The 23,438-nt window shown below is 37.6% G+C and overlaps 1 protein-coding gene across 4 annotated transcripts in view; it reads left to right on the forward strand.

The window, feature by feature from the left end:
* ATAD2 (ATPase family AAA domain containing 2) overlaps nt 1–23,438 on the forward strand; it is a gene marked incomplete at both ends in the record, with an annotated part of 57,051 nt that overhangs the window by 8,121 nt on the left and 25,492 nt on the right. The window contains 11 exons of one of the 4 annotated variants that reach the window (XM_084230435.1): nt 154–302; nt 2,817–2,866; nt 4,498–4,663; nt 4,982–5,084; nt 5,320–5,407; nt 6,194–6,331; nt 6,922–7,039; nt 13,451–13,558; nt 16,077–16,185; nt 16,427–16,542; nt 22,415–22,589. In XM_084230435.1, coding sequence (XP_084086561.1) covers nt 154–302; nt 2,817–2,866; nt 4,498–4,663; nt 4,982–5,084; nt 5,320–5,407; nt 6,194–6,331; nt 6,922–7,039; nt 13,451–13,558; nt 16,077–16,185; nt 16,427–16,542; nt 22,415–22,589 — 1,320 coding nt within the window. The remainder of the gene's footprint in view (nt 1–153; nt 303–2,816; nt 2,867–4,497; nt 4,664–4,981; nt 5,085–5,319; nt 5,408–6,193; nt 6,332–6,921; nt 7,040–13,450; nt 13,559–16,076; nt 16,186–16,426; nt 16,543–22,414; nt 22,590–23,438) is intronic. The other 3 variants (XM_084230433.1, XM_084230432.1, XM_084230434.1) reach the window with 3 other exon arrangements.

The raw sequence follows: 23,438 nt of genomic DNA on the forward strand, positions 1-23,438 counted from the left end.
CTCTATTAACTACTGTTGTTTTTGTGGACAGATACAAAATGATTCCACTCAAAAAGCAGTTAACAAGTTATAATCAGAGAAAATTCTTAGGAGTTTAACTTGAGGATATTGACTAAAGAAAAACTTGGATGACTTTCTTAATTTTTCTTACAGGATGGATCTTCAGTTAAGGAAGTTGAAACCTATCACCGGACACGTGCCTTAAGATCTTTGAAAAAGAATGCACAGAATTCCTCAGATTCTAGTTTTGATAAAAATATGGCGCTAACAGAGAAGCATACTAATGGCAGGCATTTTACAAGGTAATACATGGTGGCTGAATGTTAATTCAGAATACTATTAAAAGTAATAATTTAGGATTTGCGTTTAATTTTTAAGTATATTCTAGACTAATAGTGAACATTACATCAAATGTAATTTCTTTGAAATAAAATTGTCAAAATGGTTATTAAAATTTTAATTTGTATAGAGGTTTGTTTTTATTTTCTCGTGTGGAGACATTCGTGAAATGTGTGAATACAATTGACAGAGATGGTTGATGCAAACAAAATCTAATCTCTTAAGAACTTGAGTAGCTAGAGACTGTGACTATAATTTGTTTATAATATGTGATTCTGCTTCATAGCCTATACAATACATTGAGAATGGTAGTTATAGTCCTAACTGCTCATTATCAAGTATTTTATCAATTTTGAATCAGTTATGAATTTCTTGTGTTGGTGTGCTTCTCAGGCGGCCTTCACATAGGACACAGAACAGTTTTGTTTTTGACACTGTCCCCCGTCTGGCTGTGTTTATTATAAAAAGGGAAGGGGAGTCAGGGATGCTTGCACAGACACAAGTGGGCAGAAAGAGTTGTCCCTGAAAAGGACAGGTTTGTTAAAAGAGGCCTGCGTAGTCACAGGTGGGCATAGTCACAGTCTTGGGAGGAGCGCTGCCTTGCAAAGGAAGAAGGTTGGTGTAGAGCAACACTTGCATAGTTGCATGTGGGCAGGAGAACTGCTGCTCAAAGACTGTTATTTTACATAGTGAAAACATATGGATCTATTTCTATGAGACCTAGTGTGAAATGGCCTACAGTATTTTTGAATTCTGCTTTATGTAATTTTCCTGTTTCTTATCAGGATATTAACTCTTTGTGCTATTTTTTACCTGTTTGCTTGAATGTAGTAGTCTCTTCTTGATTTTTAAAAAATACTTAATTTTTGCATAGAAGAACTGGGGTGTAGGCCAGTGAGGTTGGGGGTGAAAGGATTTACCAGAGACAGAGTGGGGATTAGAACAGGCAGACTGACAAAATACACTGCTGAGGGAAGCAGTGGGCGAGACCGAAGAGGTCTGCTGTGCCATGTGGGTAGCTGCCTGGCCAGGTATCTGTTGGGATCGAATTCATGCCACAGTGGCTGGCTGTAGCTTGATAGCACTGATAGTTAACCCCTGTGCCACCAAGGAGGCCCCTGATTTTTTTTTTTTTTCTTCCTTTGCTTTCAACTGTTTGGGCCTCAAAGACCCATGGACCAAGATTGTTAGATAATTCAGGAAGATTTGTGAGGGCAGGATCTATATTTCTTTGATCTGACATTCTTAAGTCTAGTAATCGTGGTTCTTAGAGAGCACCTGACACCTCTGAATAATGTTTAAGCTTGTGTTTACAGATGTTGTTTTCTAGGGAGAAAAGAGTCATCACTTTCATCATAGTCTCAGGTTGACAAAAGTCAGTTGTTACAAATAGTTTAACTGAAACAAAGCCATGCTCATTCATTCTGTCTGATAGCTTTCCTGTTTCAGTGTTACAGTTGTTCTAGTACTTGGTACAGAAACTGTATGACTCATAAGTCTAAAATATCCGACCCTTTAAGAAAAAGTTTTATCAACATCTGCAGGGCGAAGCGTGCTCCCCTGTCCATGCAGGCAAAAAAAAAAAAAAAAAAGGAGAAGAAAAACACTGCTTTAATGATTATGTCCCTAGCATCTCACAGGGCCCTGGATTATAAAAGTATTGATCTAAATGGTATAGAAGGGCTCCTTTACAAGAAAAGTCTATGATGAGCCTTTGAAAACGGTAACCCTAGACCGTTATGGAGTTCGCAGAGGTTTTTCTTTTCTTCTTGTTTCTTTCCTGTTTGATGACACATATTGTTACAAGAATAGATGAATTAACTCTTTGGATAAGATGGTTTCATTTTATCTTAAAGTATCACATTTGAAATTCCATGTGTGTAACCAGCCCATTTGCAAATAAAGATACAGCCTGTTCAAATAGTAAGGAAAATTGAGTTACTAAGAATAAGTTAATGAGACTTACTGTTTTGTTTGTTCACTGGATTCTGGAAAAAATATGAGTGGAGGGTGGGTACTTTTTTTTTTTTTTTTAAGCATTAGAAATTTTTCTCTGCAATTAATTAGATTGTATCTGCTAGTTTGTAGGTGAAATATATGATTCACGAATAGGACTGTTTTCACCTGTGTTTATAAAATTATAGCCAACAAATGTTCTTGGAAATTGGAATGTCACAAAGGACATTAGTTCTGTTTGTAGGTCTATATTCTCAAAGATGTGAGATCGCTGTAGCCCTGTGATATAAAACACATTGTCTTATTTTTGCTCAGAGCTTAGGCCATTTGTACCTAAACACTCAGGCTACAGATTTCATTTATTCTAAGTAAGAGGCTTTGCATTTAATTATGTTTAGCTAAGAGTAAATGAATTTCACAGCAGGGTTCTTAGACTTTATCTAGCCACAATTCATATCAGCATAGATATTTTCGAGTTACATCAATTACTTTGAATTATTGAGTGTATTTTTTTCATGTAGGCAGTTGGCCAGACAGCAGGCAAACAAAAAAAAGGAAGAGAGCAAAGAAGGTAAGTAATGTTAAAGACATTTCAGATTTTTTAAACATGTAATTAATATTTTGTTTACATGTGTATGAGATGCATGCAGTTCCTACTCATATAAGCATATGATGTTCAACTGTCACCACAGTAAGGTGGTGAAGATAACAACTGCCCTCCAAAATTTCCTTTATAAAGTCCCCTTTATAGTCCCTTTTGGCTCCCCTAGTTCGGCTTTTCTGAGCAACCACCAGTCTGCTTTCTGTTACTCTAGATTACTTTGCATAGTCTAGCATTTTGTATCTGTGAAATTATATAGTGTGCATTCTTTTTTGTCTGACTTTCAACATATTTGAATATCCCAACATGTTGTTACTTACTATTGCTGAGTGGTATTCCATTATATGGCTATACTACAATCCCCTCCACATTTATTGTAACGTAATTACAATTATATACAGTGAGTTTAAGGTATGCATACAACACATATTGATTTGCTAGTCATACCTATTATGGTGTCACATAATTACCATTTCTTTTTTTTTGTGATGAGAACATTTAAAATTTTTGTCAGCAATTTCCAAGTATATAATACAATATTACTATAATTTTTACATTATATGTAAGATCCCCAGAACTTACTCGTCTTATAGCTGGAAGTTTGTACTCTTTGACCAACATCTTCCCTTTTCTCAAAATCCTCTTCCCCCTTCCTCCTTGGTAACAACTAGTCTAATCTGTTTCTGTAGATTTGGATTTTTTTTTTTAAGATTCCACAGATAAGTGAGATAATTCCTTTCTCTGTCACTGAGCATAGTGTTGTCACTTAGCATAATGCCCTCAAGGTCCACCCATGTTGTCCTCCTTGCTGAATAATGTTTCATTATGTGAGTGTACGTGATATTATTTGCACATTGTCTTTATCCATTGATGGATGCTTAGGTTGTTTCCCACAATTTGTTTATTCATCTTTTGATGGACATTTGAGGCTATCAGAAAAATGCTTTGAACATTTGTACACAAGTCTGTATTATATATCTTTCCTCTTTGCTTGAGAATGGAATGACTGGATTAAATGGTAGGTGTATGTTATAACTTTATTTTTGTTTTCTAATATTTCTTAAACGTTTTTGTTTCAGAAACTAAATTGGTGTGTAAAGGCCAAATTGTTTATTATCTACCTTAATTTGGCCTGCTACCTAATTTATTTATTGAAGTAATGTTGTATTAGAACACTTTAATATTTTTAAGAAAGTTAAGTTCAAGATGCTATAATTTTGTTATATGAAAGTGTAGCTAACTGAGTTTTCATATTAGAATTGTTTTTTGTTTTATTTTTTAATTTTTTTAAGACTTATTTATACAAGCATTGGGTACAGTCAGAAGTGCGGGAGGGTCAGAGAATTCACCAGAGCCAGAGTGGAGAACAGAACAGGCAGACTGACGAAGTACACTGCTGAGAAGAGCAGCGGGCGGCAGGAGAGGTCTGTGCGCCATGTGGAACCCCCGCCCGGTGGCCGGGGATCGAACTGGCGCTGCAGAGGCTGCGGGCAGCTTGGCAACCCAGCGCTCAACAGCTGTGCCACCGGGGAGGTCCTAGAATTGTTTCATAAATGCTATTTTAAATCTTTTCACTTATTTTTATATATGCATCAATGAAGATAAAGTGATTCCAGTTACTCCATCATCAAGGACTAGAAACATTGTTCAAACTACGGAACGCTTGCATGAAGAGAATGGCGATGTAGAAGTACGCCGCAGCTGTAGAATTAGAAGTCGTTATGGTGCGATGAACCAGTCTGTACTGTTTGACAAACTTATAACAAAGTAAGTAAAAAATTATTTAGATCAAGCTGATTTAGCTGGCAAAGTTTTTTCTGCTGGAAAGGGATCACAAATTTTAGCTAGCCTGAATATTTGCTTTTTGTTTGTGTAAACCATGAAGTATGTTTATTAGAGGACTTTGTGATAAATGCTATATATTGGATTGTTGCAAAGAAACTTCAAAGTACTTTTGTAAAAGTAAAACAATGCTTATAGAATTTTTAAATATCACTCAGTCCAATGGGAGAAAGTTTAAGATTTTAAATTTTACTACTTTTAGAAATTTAGCTTATTTATTACCTTTTTTTTTTTTTTTCCAAGCACTGCTGAAGCTGTACTTCAAAAAATGGATGACATGAAGAAGATGCGTAGACAGCGAATGAGAGAACTTGAAGACTTAGGAGTGTTTAACGAAACAGGAGAAGTAAGTATGTTCTTCTGTTAAGAGGATGGTTTAATCTCCAGTTTGACCCCTTTAACTTTAACCATTAGTTAAATTGTTACTTTGTTCAGCATTTTTTGATCAGTCACTAGTCATTGCTGGAATTGTGAAAGTTTTATCGCCGTTGATACCTTCATTTTACGCAATATTTGGAGTTCTTACTGAACTTTTTTAAAAAAATATACTGAATGTAATGGCTTTTCTTTAAATGTTTGAGGGGGATCTTAATATGTACACAAGAGGAAAACAGAAAGATATTCAAAGAACTGATGAAGAAACAACTGACAATCAAGAAGGCAGTGCAGGTTAGTTCCGTCTGGGTTTGAATTTTAATCATTTTTATTTAATAGGAAATATGCTTTTTAGAAGCTATAGTAGTTTGTGAGTGATCAGAGGATTGGTCATAATTTCAAAGGAAGAAAGTGGTAGCAGAGGAGAGCTTAAAAGGATAATATGTTTTGTTTGCGAAAGTATTTGAAATCAGTTTTGAAGTAAATAAAATTGGTTTGCTTAAATAGTACATCAACGGACAACACGTTTCTCTGTGCCTATCTTAGTTAAAGGTAACTGAAATTTAGTTTTACTAGTCTGTTGATGATTTTCTGCTGTGATATATTAGAATTTTTCTTGAGTTATAACCAGTTTAATGAAATTGATTTTAAGTGTTTGGTGAGGGTAGTTTACACTATCGTTAAGTAGATTATTTGAGTTTTGGTACAAGTAACTCAACAGCTACAAGGGTTGGATGGAATGTGAAACTTAAGTTTAAAATAGGCAAAAGCAAAGTGAGGTGATACTAAATTTTGTCAGTAACTTGGAGCTTAAGTTTTTTAGTCTCCTATATTGATGAAATTTATGGCAATATTATAAACTTTAGGTTAGTACTTAAAACAGCCTTCAGACAACTTTCTTTACTTCCCCCCCTTAGTTATTTTTAATTCTATCATTTATTTTTAAAAATCTTCATTTCATGTTACAAAAAAAATTAGATTCTTTCTATGAACAATCTATAAGTAGATCATCCCATTTCCCTGATGTTAAAAATTAACATTTTGCTGAGTATCCTGAAAGTAAATGTTTCTTAACTGCAGAATCATCTGAAGAGGGGGAAGACCAAGAAGATGAAGATGATGATGATGAAGATGAAGAAGATGGAGAAGAAGATAATCAGAAACGATACTATCTTAGACAGAGAAAAGCCACTGTATATTACCAAGCTCCATTGGAAAGTATGTGGTATATGTATTTTTTCCAGGAGATGTACTTATATTACCTTTATGTTTACTACTCATCCTCTATTCTTTCTGTCTTTATTTTCTTAACTACTCTTGACCTTTGTCTTTCATATCTATCCTAAATGTTTAAGAAGTCAGTTCTTCCAGAGAAAGTTAAATGTTAGCCTTGACCAAAGCAAATAATTGGGCTATTTTGAAATCTATGTTTTTGTCTATTTGATTCCACAGTTTTCTACTTAGTTTATTTTGTTAGTATATATAATTAGGAGTGCTTTCGATTTATATCAGTTTTGAGCCTCAATACTTATTAACATGTGCAGGGCTTATAATCAGCTGTTATACATCAGTGTAATCATAATGGTTGTTTATGGCCAGTGTGTTTTGGTTGGTGTCTCTGCTGTCCATAATTTCAGTGGCAACTCTGTAGACATAAATGATTTAAAACATGATCAGTAAAATATTCTAATATATGTGTATTAGTATTTTCATGAGAGAAGCACTCTTGTAGTATTTTGATGAAGTACAAAATTATACTTACGTATCATATAGATGTGATTTTTTGTTGTTGTTGTTTTGTTTTTTAGAACCTCGTCACCAGAGAAAGCCCAATATATTTTACAGTGGCCCAGCTTCTCCTGCAAGATCAAGATATCGACTATCTTCTGCGGGACCAAGAAGTCCTTATTGTAAACGAATGAACAGGTTTGCTTCTGAAGTAGTGATTGATTCATGACAACATTGCGGCTATGTTAGGGTGGGATTCTAGAGTTTTAGGATTGGGTGTATCAATATAGAATTTCACAGTGCTGTCTGATTCCAGAATTGAGTATATTTGGAAGATTTAGCTGTATGTCTTTACTGCTCTAATCCCTACTACTGCCGTCTAGTTTTTATTTTTGCTTCCACTGATAGGTATTGTTAGTAACTACCATGGTAAGGTAGTTTGTCATTGTTCCACACTTTAATACCTTTGCTTTAGTTTCTGTACTCCCTGCTTGGTATTAAGCATTTATATAGACAGTTTCATTTAATCTTCACTAAGTTAGAGCATAGGTTTAATCTATCACACACATATTTTCCTACCATGACAAACTTTCTAAGCTATATAACTTCTGGACTGCTCATGACACTCGCCATCCTTTTCTGGGTCTACTTTTTAATTTGTTTCTCTTACATATAGGGAACATTAATTTTCTTTGTTCAAATTATTTGTGAATTCCTTTTCCTTCTGCATCCCCACACTTGTCGCTTGTCTCATATTTAAGTTCAAAAGAGAATTCTTGTTATTTGCTCATTCTCCTAAATAATAAATGACTTTCTGATGCATTAGAACTTTCGATGTACTAGTAGTTTATGAATGAGACAGTTTGTTGGTGAAGACTAAAATGGCAGGGGGGGGGAAATGACATTGGTTTAGGAAATGGTACTTTTTCCCTAATGCTATTAATTTGCTAAGAAGTAAAAGTGAAATCCTATGAGACTGCAGCTATGGCAACAATTCTTGAAATCTCATAGAAGCAGACTATCTGACCATGTTTTGGTCATGGAAGGAAGCACCTTGAAAGTGCTGGCAACTGCTCTCACAGGGAAAATGAAATACTGCATGTGTCCTTAGGTCTTTTTATTTTAAGATTCTTAAAATCACAAGTATACAGTCTAGATTTCTTGTTTCATCATCCCTTTTCACACAACCAGAGGAGAGATGGAGAACCAGGAACGCAAACTCAGCCTGTCAGGGATGCCCAAGATAAATTACTCCCAACGATGCCGTGTTTTGGTACTTTTCATTGGTGCCATATTGTGAAAGACTTAGTAGTGAAGTTTAATGATCTTCAGAAAAGGAAAGTATAGTACTCTGTGAAATCACCACCAAGCATATGCCCAGAGCAGCTGTCTTGGTTGCCTAATTTAAGGGACAGGTCTCTCTAAGAGTGAGCAGAAGTGAGACTGGTAGTTACTTTGAGATTTAATTTCTTTTCCCATCTTTAATGCATTTGTTTCTAGAAGTAACATGCTGCTCATTGACTTTCTTTATAAACAACATATCATCCAGAGAGTAGGAAACCTTTCTGCCCCTTTGGTTCCGGAGTGCTCATGTTTACAGAGTCTACTCATTCTGTGTTGGGAAGATGTCTCACATTTTTTCATAACTCCATGGGTAAAGGATTTTCCCCCTCTCTTAATTATTTAACAAATGTTTGAGTACTACTGCTTGTGAAGCACTGTGGGTATAAAAATGACTAACCCAGGATTTTTACCTGGAGATCTTATAAACTATTGGAGGATTCTGACACGTCTAAAGTATAGGGCACATTATTTTATGCAGTGACCTTCTTGGTGTTGGTTTTGATAACTCCCTTAAAGTTTATATATATATATAGATATATTTATATGTATACATATATTTTGTTTTGTTTTGTTTTTGTTTATTTTGTGTGAAAGAACTAGGGTGTAGGCCAGAAGTGTGGGGGGTTGAGAGGATTCACCAAAGACAGAGGGGAGCAGAACAGGCAGATTCACTGAACTATATCGTTAAGAGGATCAGGGGGCGAGGCAGGAGAGGTCTGCTATGCCAGGTGGGTAGCTCCTTGGCTGGCTAGGGATCTAACTCGAGCTGCAGAGGCTGCAGATAGCTTTGCAGAGCTGTGCTTAACCCTTTGCGCAACCAGGAAGACCCCAGTAATAGCATTCACTTTTTGTTTCTATAGAGTTGCCTTTTCTGGGTATTTCATTTAAGTGGAATCTTTTCTTACTGGCTTCTTTCATTTGGGATAACACTTTCAGTGTAAATGCACATGGTTGCATGTATCAGTATGTCATTCCTTTTTATTGTCTAGGAAGATTCCAGTACATGAGTATATCATATTTTGTTAATCCATTGATCAGTTGATAGACTTTTTTTTTTTTTAAGATTTATTTAATAGTGTACAAGAGCTGGGGTACAGGCCAGAGATACGGGGGGTGAGAGGATTCACCAGAGACAGAGTGGGGAACAGAAAAGGCAGATTGACCAAAGTACACTGTTGAGAGGAGCAGTGGGCGCATCAGGAGAGGTCTGCTGCACCATGTGGGTTGCTCCCTGGCCAGCCGGAGATAGAGCTCAGGATTGAGCTCATGCTGCAGAGGCTACGGATTGCTTCATGGTGTGGTGCTTAACCCCTTGAGCCACCAGGGAGGCCCCTAGACATTTATTTTGTTTCCACTTTAGCTATTGTGTAAAGGCCTGCTATGAATTTGAATATGCAACTTCACATGTATACATATTTTCATTACTCTTGGGTGTATATCTTGAAGTGGAATTGCTAGGTCATATGCTTATATTTAATGTTTTGCGGAATTGTCAAATTGTTTTCCAAAATGTCTGCACCATCTTACATTCCCATAAAGCAGCGTCTAAAACTTCCAATTTTTCCACATTTTTACTAATGCTTGTTATCACCTGATCTTTTGACAGTTACCTTTTGAAGCTTTTTTTTTCTCTTTAACTTTCTTGCAAGGTGGTATGAATATTTCATCGCCTTTTTTTTTTTCTTTTTTTAAGATTTATTTTTTTATACAAGCACTGAGTACAGTCAAAAGCACAGGAGGGTGAGAGGCTTCACCAGAGACAGAGTGGGGAGCAGAACAGGCAGACTGACTGAAAATGCACTGCTGAGGGGAGCAGGTGGTGAGACAGGAGAGGTCTGCCACGCCATGTGGGATTCTTGACGGCCGGCTGGGATCGAACCCACGCTGCAGGGGCTGCGGACAGCTTCACAGTGCGGCGCTCACCCGCCTGCACCACCAGGGAGGCCCTTAAGGTTTATTTTTCAGCTTAAGTTTGCAATTTCTGGGATAAACTTAACCCCTTTGAATAAGAAGATAACATAATAGCACAATTGTTTTTGCTAATATTCCAAAATACTCCTTACCTGTTGTCAAGGCACTAGAACTGACAACTTTTTCTTTTTTAAAGATTTATTTATTTATTTATACAGGAACTGGGGTATAGGCCAATTGTGCGGGAGGGTGAGAAGATTCACCGGAGGGAACAGAACAGGCAGACTGACGAAATACACTGCTGAGGGGAGCAGCGGGCAAGACAGGAGAGGTCTGCCACGCCATGTAGGAGGACCCTTGCCGGCCGGCCGGGATCAAACCTGCACTGCAGAGGCTGCGGACAGTCTCACAGCGCTGTGCTCAACCGCCTGTGCGACCAGGGGAGGCCCATAGAACTGGTAACTCTTAAGAGCTCTGGTTAGGTTTAAAATGCTGTTCCAGTGCTTGTCCATGCCCCTTTTTAAAAGTTTTTAGTAAAATGAAAAAAGCGAGTGTGGGTATATGTGTTTATAATCCTTTGTAACCTGAAATAATGGCCTTTCTTCAGTATAGAATAATTACGAAGAACCTGGACTCATGACTAGGCCTGCCCTGGACTTCACGTTCAGGTCTAGCACTTATTAGTGATCTTTGGCAAGTTACCAGGCAGTCTGTGCTTTAGATTTTTGAACTGTGGGATGAAGATAATAGGTCCTATCTTACAGTATTTTAAGAATTAGGTGAATTGATACGTATAAGTATTTAGTGTGTGAACCACATTGAGTGCTACATATGTTTTTTTACAATTGAAGTGTTTAAAAGTACCCACATTGTTAATCAAACGTTGGAAATTTCGTATTAGTTCAAAGGATTTTATTGTGTCACCAGCATTATTAGTATGTAGATCTGAACTTTGGGAATAATCATCGAACTTGCTAAGAGACTAGAATTTATTCTAACCATTAAAAAAGAAAGGATAATAATGTAATATGATAGGTGCTTATTATTGCTACAGTCACATTCATATTACAGTATATAAATGTATCAAATTAATAGGAACACCTTAAGTTTACATGTTACACTCTGACATATTTAATAGCTTTAACATTAATAAAGAATGAATGAAGGCCTACCTGGTGGTTCAAGGGGTTAAGATGCAACCTATGAAGCTCTCTGCAGCCACTACAACATGAGTTCAGTCCCCAGCCAGGGAGCTACCTACATGGCACAGCAGACCTCTCCTGACGCACCCACTGCTTTCCTCAGCAGTGTATTTCAGTCAGTCTGCCTGTTCTGTTCCCCACTCTGTCTCTGGTGAATCTTTTCACCCCCTGCACCTGTGGCCTGTACTCCAGTTCTTGTATGCATAAATTAAATCTTAAAAAAAAAAAGAATGAAATAATATGAAGAATTCCCAGAAGCACTCAGTAACTGTGTGCTAACTGTGAAGTTAGTCTATGTGGCTGCATGGTGAAACCATAAACATTTATGTGAATTATGTGACTACAAATTAGAATCTCTAATATTAATAGTAATATTAAATCAGTTGTTCTTATAAAACTGTGGACTTATGCTAGCTTTAGTTTCAGGCTTACCTTGGGTGTGTGTGGGTAGATGAACAGTAAAGGAATATTTTCTCACTTATTTCTGTGTTTTCACAATCTCTTATCCGAAATCTTTGGGGCCACTTGTGTTTCAGATTGTGGGTGGCAGGGAGTGATTTACAAAGGTAACATGCAATACACATAATGTGCAACATAAACCTTGCAGGGGGCATCTGTGCTACAACAATGTAGTGAAGTATATTCTATAGCAAAACATTTGAGTAGTCATAATAAGTATAAATTGCCTTTATGACATTTCAAATTAATAGAAAGATATGTTTTCAGAATTTTTTAGGTACAAAGTTCTGGGTCTACATTATCCAAATAATAGTTTGTGAACTTTTTACATTTTGGAAATTACCTAGCTGTAATAACACTCTGACTCAAGAAAAGCTTAGACCCTGAGCAAATAGAGTGATTAAAGGTTTTCCCAGTCAGATTCTTTGCACACCTCCCCTCTTCCCCTGCAACGCCCCCCTCGCATAGGTCTTTTGCAATTAATTGTCCAGTAGTAGAAATGATTACTTTTTTTAAAAAATCTTAATACCAACCTATGAATTTGATATTTTTATCTTTTATGTGGTTAAGTGAGAAAATTGAGGCTCATATGAGTTGGACAACTCATCTACATATATGACAGTTGTGACTTTACAAAATTAATACTATACTGTAGATAAAAGACCCATCTTATTTATTTTTTCCTAAGTTTTTACCCTTCTTGATTTGTTTACATGAAATTTCTCATTTTCTCCTTTTACGGTTTTTTGACATTTGGAAATAGGTATTCCCTTCCAAATGTGAAACTATTTATCATGAAACATTGAAGGTACTTTCAAAAATTACAATCCCAGGGCCTCCCTGGTGGCACAGGGGGTAAAGACGCAACCTATGAAACTAACTGCAGCCTCTGCAGCACAAGTTCTATCCCCTGCCAGGGAGCTACCCACATGGCACAGCAGACCTCTCCTGTCTCGCCCACTACTCCCCTCAGCAGTGTACTTCCGTCAATCCCCCTGTTCCGCTCCCCACTCTGTCTCTGGTGAATCCTCTCACCCTCCACACCTCTGGCCCATACCCCAGTTCTTATATGCATAAATAAATAAATCTTTTTTAAAAAAAATTACAATCCCAAAGATGGTCATATCCTCTTTATCCTATCTTGCTCTTTGAGGAAAACTGATTTAAATCAAGATTAAGAATCACTCTGCTTGGGTCATGCCCTATTTTAATGAACATTTAATGGTCAGCTCTATTGCAGTGTCCTCTTTTTTCTTCTTCGTTATCCAAGTATTTTATTACCTTCAAAAATACAACCAATTGGGCCTCCCCGGTGGCGCAGGCAGTTGAGCGCTGCGCTGTGAAGCTGTCTGCAGCCTCTGCAGTGCCGGCCTCGGACTAACCCACATGGCGAGAAGACCTCTCCTGTCTTGCCCGCTGCTCCCCTCAGCAGTGTATTTCATCAGTCTGCCTGTTCTGTTCCCCGCTCTGTCTCTGGTGAATCTCTCACCCTCCCGCGCATCTGGCCTGTACCCTGGTTCTTGTATAAATAAATAAATCTTTAAAAAAAAAAATTAAGATTACTTTATTTGTTCAGCAAATGTATTAATCTTATCATAAACCTATTTGGATTGTTAGGTATTTCTGATGATTGTGTCTTACGCCTTTTTTCCCCTGCCCTTCTCCATCATAATTTCAGTTTTCTTTACTTTAGGCGAAGGCATGCAATCCACAGTAGTGACTCTACTTCATCTTCCTCTTCTGATGATGAACAGCAGTTTGAGAGGCGAAGAAAAAAGAGCCGTAATAGAGCTATCAACAGGTATATGCCATATTGATACCTTTTTAAATTGCCAGCTTTTTTTCTTTTTCTTTTTAGGTGGTAAGAAACTGAATAATTTGGGAATAGGTACAGCTTGACTAATTGAAAAATTACGCAACAGGTTAATGTACAAACCTGTACATACTGTCTTGTTTGAAATGTCTAACCTTGAAACTAATAGTAGGTTACGATCATGTCTTCTTGAACAGCCATTATATAACTCAAAATGGTGCCTGGTAAACACTAATTTGAGGAAGCAACTAAATTTTTTCATTCCAAATATATATGTTTTGTTTATGACAATACGTTCTTATTATAGAACTCAAGGAAAATTGAAGGATTTACTCATTTCATCCTCCATATAATGTAAGTCTCCACGTGTACTAATCAACTCATTTGATTTTCACAATAATTATCTGAGTAGATAGGACAAGGATGATTCTCCTTTACAGGTATGGGTGGGCAAATGAGAAATGTAGTGTTTAGATTCTAAAAACATGGTATTTTTAGAATAGAAAGCAGTGCTTGACGAAGCAGTTTGAACATAATTAAAGGGGCATGTAAACCAGTCATTCTTTATATCACATTCTTTGCATCCTTTATTAATCATGTTACAGCAGTGTGGTAGGCACTAACCATGTGCGGCTGTTAAATTCTTTAAATATAGTGAGTCTGAATTGATACATACTATAAGCTTTTGTGAAAGATACACTCTTGGATTTCAAAGACTTAGTGCAGAAAGATTATAAACTATCCCAATTTTAAAAATATTGTTTGTATATTGATTTGATAATATTCTTGATAGAATAAAGAAAATTATGAAAATTAATTTTACTTTTTTCTTTGCTTAGGATGGGTAACAAAATCTAAATTTCTTTGTGGCTTGCATTTCATTTCTATTAGACAACAGTGAGTTAAAGCAAAAGCTGTATACTTAGATTAGTTGGTTTTTTCTTTGCCTTCATTTGTAGAAATAGGCATCTACTTCTGTGGGTTTTATCTTATATACTTGTGTTTATATTAAGAATTATTTAAGAAGCCACAATTGAAATTTTGTGTCCCTTCGATCAATGTATAAATTCCTCATGGGCAATTTATTTTTAGGGCAAGAGAGAATTAACACTTGGGTGAATAAGCATGGTCTGATTTTACTGGTGTTCAATTGTGCTTCTTTCTTAGGCATTCTCATACAGATATCTTACCATCTGATAGCATCAGTTTTCATTCTCCCATCTAGAAAACAAGCAGGTTCTTCTAGGTATATTCTCTGAAATCTACCGTAACTTTTTTGAAAGTAGTAACACTTCCTTGCTTGAGAAGATTGGTTTCTATCCAAATGCTGGTGGACTCAACATTTTGTTGGGAGATTTTATAGCAAAAGTTGTTGCATGTCTGGTGACACAGCTTGTGTTTGATTCCTGGCTCGGCCACTTAGTAGTTTGTGACCTTGGTCATGTTTATTTGTTTTGTTTTGTTTTTAAATATATATAGTTTTTAAGATTTATTTATTTATACAAGAACCGGGGTACAAGCCAGATGTGTGGGAGGGCAAGAGGATTCACCAAAGACAGTGGGGAACAGAACAGGCAGAATGACTGAAATATACTGCTGAGGGGAGCAGCGGGCTAGACAGGAGAGGTCTGCCATGCCATGTGGGTATCTCCACAGCTGACAGGGATCGAATGGGCACTGCAGAGGCTGCGGACAGCTTCACAGCCCTGCACCCAACTGCCTGTGCCACCAGGGAGACCCGACCTTGGTCATGTTAATTGAACTTTTTGTACTTTGGCTTTCTTTTAAAGTAGGAAAAATAAAAATACCAACCTCATAAGACTACTAGGATTTAATGAACCATTCCATATAAAATACCTAAACTAAAATACTCTTTGCCAAATGGTAAACATTCTGCATGTGTTACACACAGTCATTGTAATGTATATTGATACTGTGAATTCTCAACCATGAATTTCTTGAAGTTGCTGTGTCATCTTGAAAAACCAATATTTTCATTTGGTTGTATATCTTTAATCTTACAGTAAGGCTTCAGATAGATAATATGTTTTTCTAACACTTTAAGTTCTCAGCCTATAAGGAAAATGAAGAATTTATAATACATAATCTCAAGATTGCTCCAGTTGAAATTTTTTTTAATTTATAAGAAAAATATCCCGAGCCTCCCTGGTGGCTCAAGGGGTTAAGCACAGCCCTATGAAGCTATCACAGCCTCTGCAGCACAAATTAGATCCCAGACAGCCAGGGAGATACCCACATGGCGGAGCAGACCTCTCCTTTCTTGCCCACTGCTTCCCTTAGCAGTGTTTTCAGTCAGTTTGCCTGTTCTGCTCCCTGCTCTGTCTTTGGTAAATCCTCTCACCCTCCACACCTCTGGCCTCGATACCAGTTCTTACACACATAAAGAAATAAATGTTTAAAAAAAAAAAAAAAGAACAATATCCCTATTCTAATGTGGAATTTGGGGAGGAAGGTGAGTTGAAGGATTTTTTTTTTTTTTTAACAGATGCCTGCCACTAAATTTTCGGAAAGATGAATTAAAAGGAATTTATAAAGATCGAATGAAAATTGGAGCAAGTCTTGCTGATGTTGACCCAATGCAGCTCGATTCTTCAGTGAGTAGTATTTTGAAGCATATTCTTAAACTGTATATTGTTTTTTGTTTTAGTTTAGTTTTAAAAATTAAAGAGAAAAGTTTTTTTTTCATCAGAAAGTTAAGTCTTTACATATTATTTAATAATCACACTGCAACTAAGATACTGTTACTCAGTTGACTGTGGTCTGGGGATGGTTTGGGGATGGAGTGACAATTTGGCTTAAAAATTAATAATTTCAACGTTACTCTTCTATTACCAGGTGCGATTTGATAGTATTGGAGGCCTATCTAATCATATTGCAGCTCTAAAAGAAATGGTGGTGTTTCCACTACTTTACCCAGAAGTCTTTGAGAAATTCAAAATTCAGCCTCCAAGGTAATCTGATTACATTTTTTAACCAGAATCTGTGTTATGCTGTTATTGTACAGAAAATTGGTACTTTTCTATTTAAATTTTCCAACTTGACAGTAATTATACTTCTCCAAGGAACTGGATGCTTTGAATATTTTTACTTTCTTAATATTTCACATGAAAAATGGTTTCAAAATTGATTCTTTGAAAATGATATCTCTTGTGACTTCATACATTTAATAAAGCTTGTCCTATAAAGATGCTTTACTTACAGTTTTGTGAAAATTATCAGCCTGGCTGCCAGCATCCCCGGTGGCGCAGCGGTTGAGCGCTGGGTTGCAAAGCTGCCCGCAGCCTCTGCAGAGCCGGTTCAATCCCCGGCTGCTCCCTGGCCACCGGAGGAGGGTCCCACATGGCGCGCAGACCTCTCCTGCCGCCCGCTGCTCCCCTCAGCAGTGTACTTCCGTCTTCTGCCTGCTCTGCTCCCCGCTCTGGCTCTGGTAAATTCTCTCACCCTCCCACGCTTCTGACTGTACCCAGTGCTTGTATAAAAATAAATAAATAAATAAACCCCCCCCCAAAAAAAAAAGATCATATTCATGCAACATCATTTTAATAAATAAATAAATAAATAAATAAATAAAATTGTTGAATTGATACACAGGTTTACTTTATGGTTATGTGATAATTTCCTAGAGCTGACCCATATATTGCATAATATGACTATTTCCTCTCTTTTACAGCTTCTTCTTCCACCCTCAGCTTTAATTCTTGTCTGGTTTGGGGGGTGTGTGTTGGGAGTAGGGCATTGTTTTTTTGTATACGCTTTGATGTGTCCTTATTAGTTCATCCATGTAATCTTCGTTATAAAATTCTTTTCAGTAGTCATATATATGTCAAGTAACATGTTAGCTCCTCATTTTTCTTAACACATCTTCCTAAAGCCTTTGCTCTGCTTCCCTTTGCTCTTAGTCTTGTAGCGTAACTAAGCCTTTGGTCTTACCATCACCATCATCATGGAATTACTTTTATGTTTCTTTCAGTGCGGAGTTCCCTGCTTCCTTGGTTTAGCTGAGGCCTTTTGGTTTATAGTTGTGCTTCACTAAAACACATTTTAGGAATATCCTGAGATTGTATCAATTTTTTTTTTTTAAGAGATTTGTTTATTTATTTACATAAGCACTGGGTACAGTCAGAAGCGCGGAGAGTAAGCGGATTCACCAGAGCCAAAGCAGGGAACAGAGCAGGCAGAATGACGAAATACACTGCTGAGGAGAGCAGCGGGTGGCAGGAGAGGTCTGCGCGCCATGTGGGACCCTCACCTGGCGGCCGGGGATTGAACCAGCGCTGCAGAGGCTGCGGATAGCTTCGCAGCCCAGCGCTCAACCACTGCGCCACCTGGGAGGCCCTATTTTCTTCTTTGAGAATGTAACTTCACACTTTATTAATGTCCTTTTCCCCTCCCCCTTTGTTGTTCAATATCTTTGTAATTTGAAATGTGTCTTTGATTCTTTGATTTCTAGACAATTTTTTTGTTTCTTTGGTAACTTCCACTTCATTTTTTGCTCTTTCCTTAATTCATGTCAGATAAATGTTAGACCTTCTAGATTAATTTACTTTTCTTACCTTTTCTCTCTTTTGGTCTCTTGATGATAGAGGCCTTCCTTAAGTATCTAGTGATCCCTTGACTCTCTGTTAAAAAGAGAGTTAACTCTTTTTAACTGTCTGTTAAAGAAGCCCCCTTTTTTTTTTTTTTCTTTTTTTTCCTCCCTAAAGCTCATTAGTGGGGCTAAATCCTCAAAGTCAGTATCTATGGGTGTTTTTTTCCCAGAGATGAATCTTACAGTTTTGTGAAAATTATCAGCCTGGCTGCCAGCATTTTAGCAGTGAAACTGAGTGTTAGTTGGTTGCACCAGTAGGTATGGACTTTCTAACTCATCCAGAAAATAAACCACCCCAGTAAGTTGCTTGCATAGGATAGGAGCAGAGAATCAAGGTCTCACTGTTACCCCTTCCTCCTTCAACCTTACCTTTCATTCCTGCCTTGAAATACATTGCTTCTAAACTCTTTTTAAATTTTTTTTCTTTAAGATTTATTTATTTATTCATTCATTCATTCATTCATTCATTCATTCATTTATGCAAGCACTGAGTACAGTGAGAAGTGCAGGAGGGTGAGAGAATTCACCAGAGCCAGAGTGGGGAGCAGAGCAGGCAGAAGGACCGAAGTACACTGCTGAGGGGAGCAGCGGGCGGCAGGAGAGGTCTGCGCACCATGTGGGACCCTCCTCTAGTGGCCGGGGAGCAGCCAGGGATGGAACTGGCGCTGCAGAGGCTGCGGGCAGCTTCGCAACCCGGCACTCAACCGCTGCGCCACCCGGGAGGCCCTGCTTCTAAACTCTTAACGGTGGTTTTATAAATTGACTTTATTATTTGGGGCTTTTTTATTTAGATTTTTTAGCTTTTCCAGGTTTGCTCAGGTCATGTATTTTTTTTTAATCATTTTTTTACTGATTTGACATTCCTTTACATAACTATAATTTTGGGAGTACAGCGTCATACTTAAACGTTCATATTCTACACTCATCCGTCACTGATGTTCCTCTGCCACTACCCTGTCATTTTTCTTCTCCTATCCCTCCTCTCACCCCTCTCCTCTACTTTATTTTTCATAGAGTTACTTTTGTGTTTTGCCAGTTTGATTTCTTCAATTACTTATACTCTACAAGTAAGTGAAACCATCCAATAATTGTCTTTAACTTTCTGACTTCATTTAACTTTATCACATCAAGATCCACCCCAAAAGACACTATTTTATCTTTTTTAAATAGCTGGGAAATATTCTATTGAGTATATATACCACAATTTCTTTATCCAGTCATTAGTTGGTGGGCATTTAAGTTCATTCTGTAGCATAGCTATTGTGAATAATGAAGATAGGAGTGCATATTGTCTTTTTGATATTCTTTGGATAATCAGCTAAGGAAAGGTATTGCCAGATCATGTAGTAGGTTCACTTTTAGTTCTTTAAGAAATCTCTATACCATTTTCTATAGTAGCTGTACCAATTTACCTTCTACTAACAGTGAACGAGAATTCCTTCATACATTCAACAACATTTGTTGTTTGCTGTCTATGCAGGCCCTTCTGACATGTGTGAGGTGTTATCTTGCTGTGGTTTTGATCGGCATTTCTCTTATAATAAGTGATGCTGAGCATGTTTTTATGTGCCTTTGGGCCATCTGTGTCTTCTTTGGAGAAGTGTTTGTTTAGCTCTTTAGCTCATCTTTTGATTGGCTTGTTTGTTCTTTTGTTGTTGAATTGTATTTATTTAAATTAACCCCGTCAGACATGTCATACACAAATATCTTCTCCCAAACTGCAGGTTGCCTTTTTGTTTTTGTGGTTCTTTCGCTGTGTGAAAGCTTTTTAATTTGATGCTATTCCATTTGTTTATTTTTTGCTTTTATTTCCTTTCCACTTGAATTGAGTCCCTAAGTAACATATCTGAGGTTGATGCCTAGGAATGTATATCTCCCATGTTTTCTTTTATGTATTTTTCGGTTTCGGGTCCTCTATGTAAGACTTTAATTCATTTTGAATTGATTTTTTTGTATGGAATTGAATAATGAACTGGTTTCATTTTTTTAAGTGAGACGGTGCTTGTTTCCCAGCACCGTTTGTTGAAGAGGCTTTCCTTTCTCTGTCGTATGTCATAGCATCTTTGTCAAAGATTAAGTGCCCATATTTGTGTAGGCTTACTTCTGCACTGTTGTATTCCTTTTTTTTTTTTTTTTTAAAGATTTTGTTAGTTAGTTTATACAAGCACTGGGTACAGTCAGAAGCGCAGGAGGGTGAGAGAATTCACCAGAGACAGAGTGGGGAGCAGAGCAGGCAGAAGGACCAAAGCACACTGCTGAGGGGAGCAGGGGGCGGCAGGAGAGGTCTGTGCGCCTTGTGGGACCCTCCTCCAGTGGCCGGGGAGCAGCCGGGGATCGAACCGGCGCTGCAGAGGCTGCGGGCAGCTTCACAACCCAGCGCTCAACCGCTACGCCACCAGGGAGGCCCTGGTTTTTGTTTTTGTTCTAAGCCATACTTTTTTTTGATTACTCTCACTATGTAGTATATAGCTTGAAGTCATGGAGTGTGATATCTCCATTTATCTTTTCTTTCCAATTGCTTTGGCTGTTTGGGGTGGTTTTCCTTGAAAAATGTTGTTCGGATTTTGATAGGTATTGAATTAGATCTGTAAGTTGCTTTAGGTTTATGACCATTTTCAACACTTTATTTTCCCAACCCATGAACACAGAATATTTTTCCATTTCTTTGTGTCTTCTATATCTGCATGTAACCTGCAAAATTTTCTTGGGATATCTTAAGTGATGTCATCTCTTTTTGTTGTTCACTTTGCTTTTCATGCACTGAGTGGAATTAAGGGGGAAAGTACATGTAAAATGTATTCAATCTGCTTCACTAGGAGTCTACCCTTTTTTGTTTTGTTTTGTTTTGTTTAAGATATATTTAATTTTTACAAGCACTGGGGTATAAGCTAGAGGTGCGGGAGGGTGAGAAGACTCACCAGAGACAGAGCAGGGAGGAGAACAGGCAGAGGGACCGAAATACACTGCTGAGAGGAGCAGCGGGTGCTACAGGAGAGGTCTGCTGTGCCATGTGGGTTTCTCCCTGGCCAAGAATCGAACCGGCACTGCAGAGGCTGTGGACCAGCTTCACAACGCCGTGCTCAACCCACTGAGCCACTGGGGAGGCTCTCTACCCATTTTTTTTTAAGGCTGTATTTATGCATACAAGAACTGGGGTCTAGGTCAGAGGTGTGGGGGGTGAGAGGATTTACCAGAGACAAAGCAGGGAGCAGAACAGACAGATCTACTAAAATATACTGCTGAGGGGAGCAGCGGGGAGATAGGAGAGGTCCGCCATACCATATGGGTCAACCACCTGGCAGGGGATCGAACCTGTGCGTCCGTGGCTGCGGATTGCTTGATAGCACTGACACTTTTTTTTTTTTAATGTTCTATGTATAAGTTCTTTTTTTTTTTTTTAATATTCCCCGTACAATTGCAACCCCCTAATTTTGACCCCAATTCCTCCTTTCCCCGCCCCCCCCCCCCAGAAGTGTGTCTGGTTCATTGTTGTTTGTTGATTTTGATTTTTTTCTTTCTTATAGTTATTCTTTTGCACTGACACTTTAACCCCTTAACCACCAGGGAAGCCCATTAGTGTTTCTTTTCAAAAGCAGTTATTTTATGATCTGAAATTGAATATTCCATATTACTTTTTTAGAACTTAATCCCTGGCACATTCTCTTTTTACATACTTTTTACATGTCTACTAAGAATGATTGTAGACCATTTTATCATAATTCTGTTTTGAGAGCAATGAGTAACTGGAAATATTCTGAGATAGCTGTAGGTTACCTCATAGCAGTGAATTCACCAGGTATTACTTTATGTTCTTCTAATCCCTACCAGCCAACCATTATTAATTTGTTTTTTCTTTTCTTGCAAAATTCTGATGTTATTTTACTGACACTGACACCAGAAGTTATAGATTTAACCTCTTCTTTCCCCTTATATCTTGCATAAGTAAACTATCAAGTCCTTTTAAGTATGTCTTGTATGCAAGGTAAGGTAATACAGTGAGCATGATGAATAAAAATACATACACATTTCAAATGAAGGGTTTTATTGTGTTTTAGTCTTACTTTCATAGTATTAGTATTCCGTGTTCTAAGTTGTGTTTTGTGGATTGAACAATATTTAATATTTCATTTGTCTCATTTACTTTTTTACTCACTAAGTGCATTCATAAAATTAGTTTCTAGTTGTTTTAATCATTTATCTTTTAATGCAGTGCTAAAATAAACTTTCCTTTACAGAGGTTGTTTATTTTATGGTCCACCTGGAACTGGGAAAACTCTGGTTGCTAGAGCCCTTGCCAATGAATGCAGTCAAGGAGATAAGAGAGTAGCATTTTTCATGAGGAAAGGTGCTGATTGTCTGAGTAAATGGGTAGGCGAGTCTGAAAGACAGCTACGATTGCTCTTTGATCAGGTATGATACTAAAATTTATCTACATAGATATGTAATCAATGTAAATGCAATTATGTAAGGATTAAATAAATCTTAAATTTAATTACTTTTCACAAAAATAAACTCAGAAGAAATAAACCAAGTATGTAATCTTTTTAGATCATTTTCTTTTGTATGCGAGATAAAAATCAACCTGTAATGAACAGTTATATTGTTAGAAGAGAAAGGAATAGTTGGACTTAAGTTCTCTGGAGTCCTAGGTCTCATACCTAGAGAGAGCGTGGTAATTTCATACTTAAAGAGACAGTCTTCAGTATAAAGCATCTCATACGCAAGTTGTAGTTTAGTTCTGCCCCAGAGTGACTTTCAGTTTGATATCTCAGATTGTATTGATAGCATGTTGTGAGATAATACATTATGATCTACGTTTTTTCTAAATGCTTTTTAATCTATGGAATTCACTGAGCTGCTGTATTTTAACTCTGTTGAAGTAGATTTTTTTTTTTAGAAGGGTGTTTATTTATTTATTTAAAGATTTATTTATTTATACAAGCACTGGGTAAAGTCAGAAGCGCGGGAGGGCGAGAGAATTCACCAGAGCCAGAGTGGGGAGCAGAGCAGGCAGAAGGACTGAAGTACACTGCTGAGGGGAGCAGCGGGCGGCAGGAGAGGTCTGCGCGCCATGTGGGACCCTCCTCCGGTGGCCGGGGAGCAGCCGGGGATCGAGCCGGCGCTGCAGAGGCCGCGGGCAGCTTCGCAACCCAGCGCTCAACCGCTGCGCCACCGGGGAGACCCTGAAGTAGATTTTTTAAAACTCTGGCACTTTGAGAAATGTTTTCCCATTCTGGCACAGAGGGAGGGAGTTTATGT

The sequence above is a fragment of the Talpa europaea genome (assembly GCF_964194135.1).
Source record: "Talpa europaea genome assembly, chromosome: 3".
Lineage (NCBI taxonomy): Eukaryota > Metazoa > Chordata > Mammalia > Eulipotyphla > Talpidae > Talpa > Talpa europaea.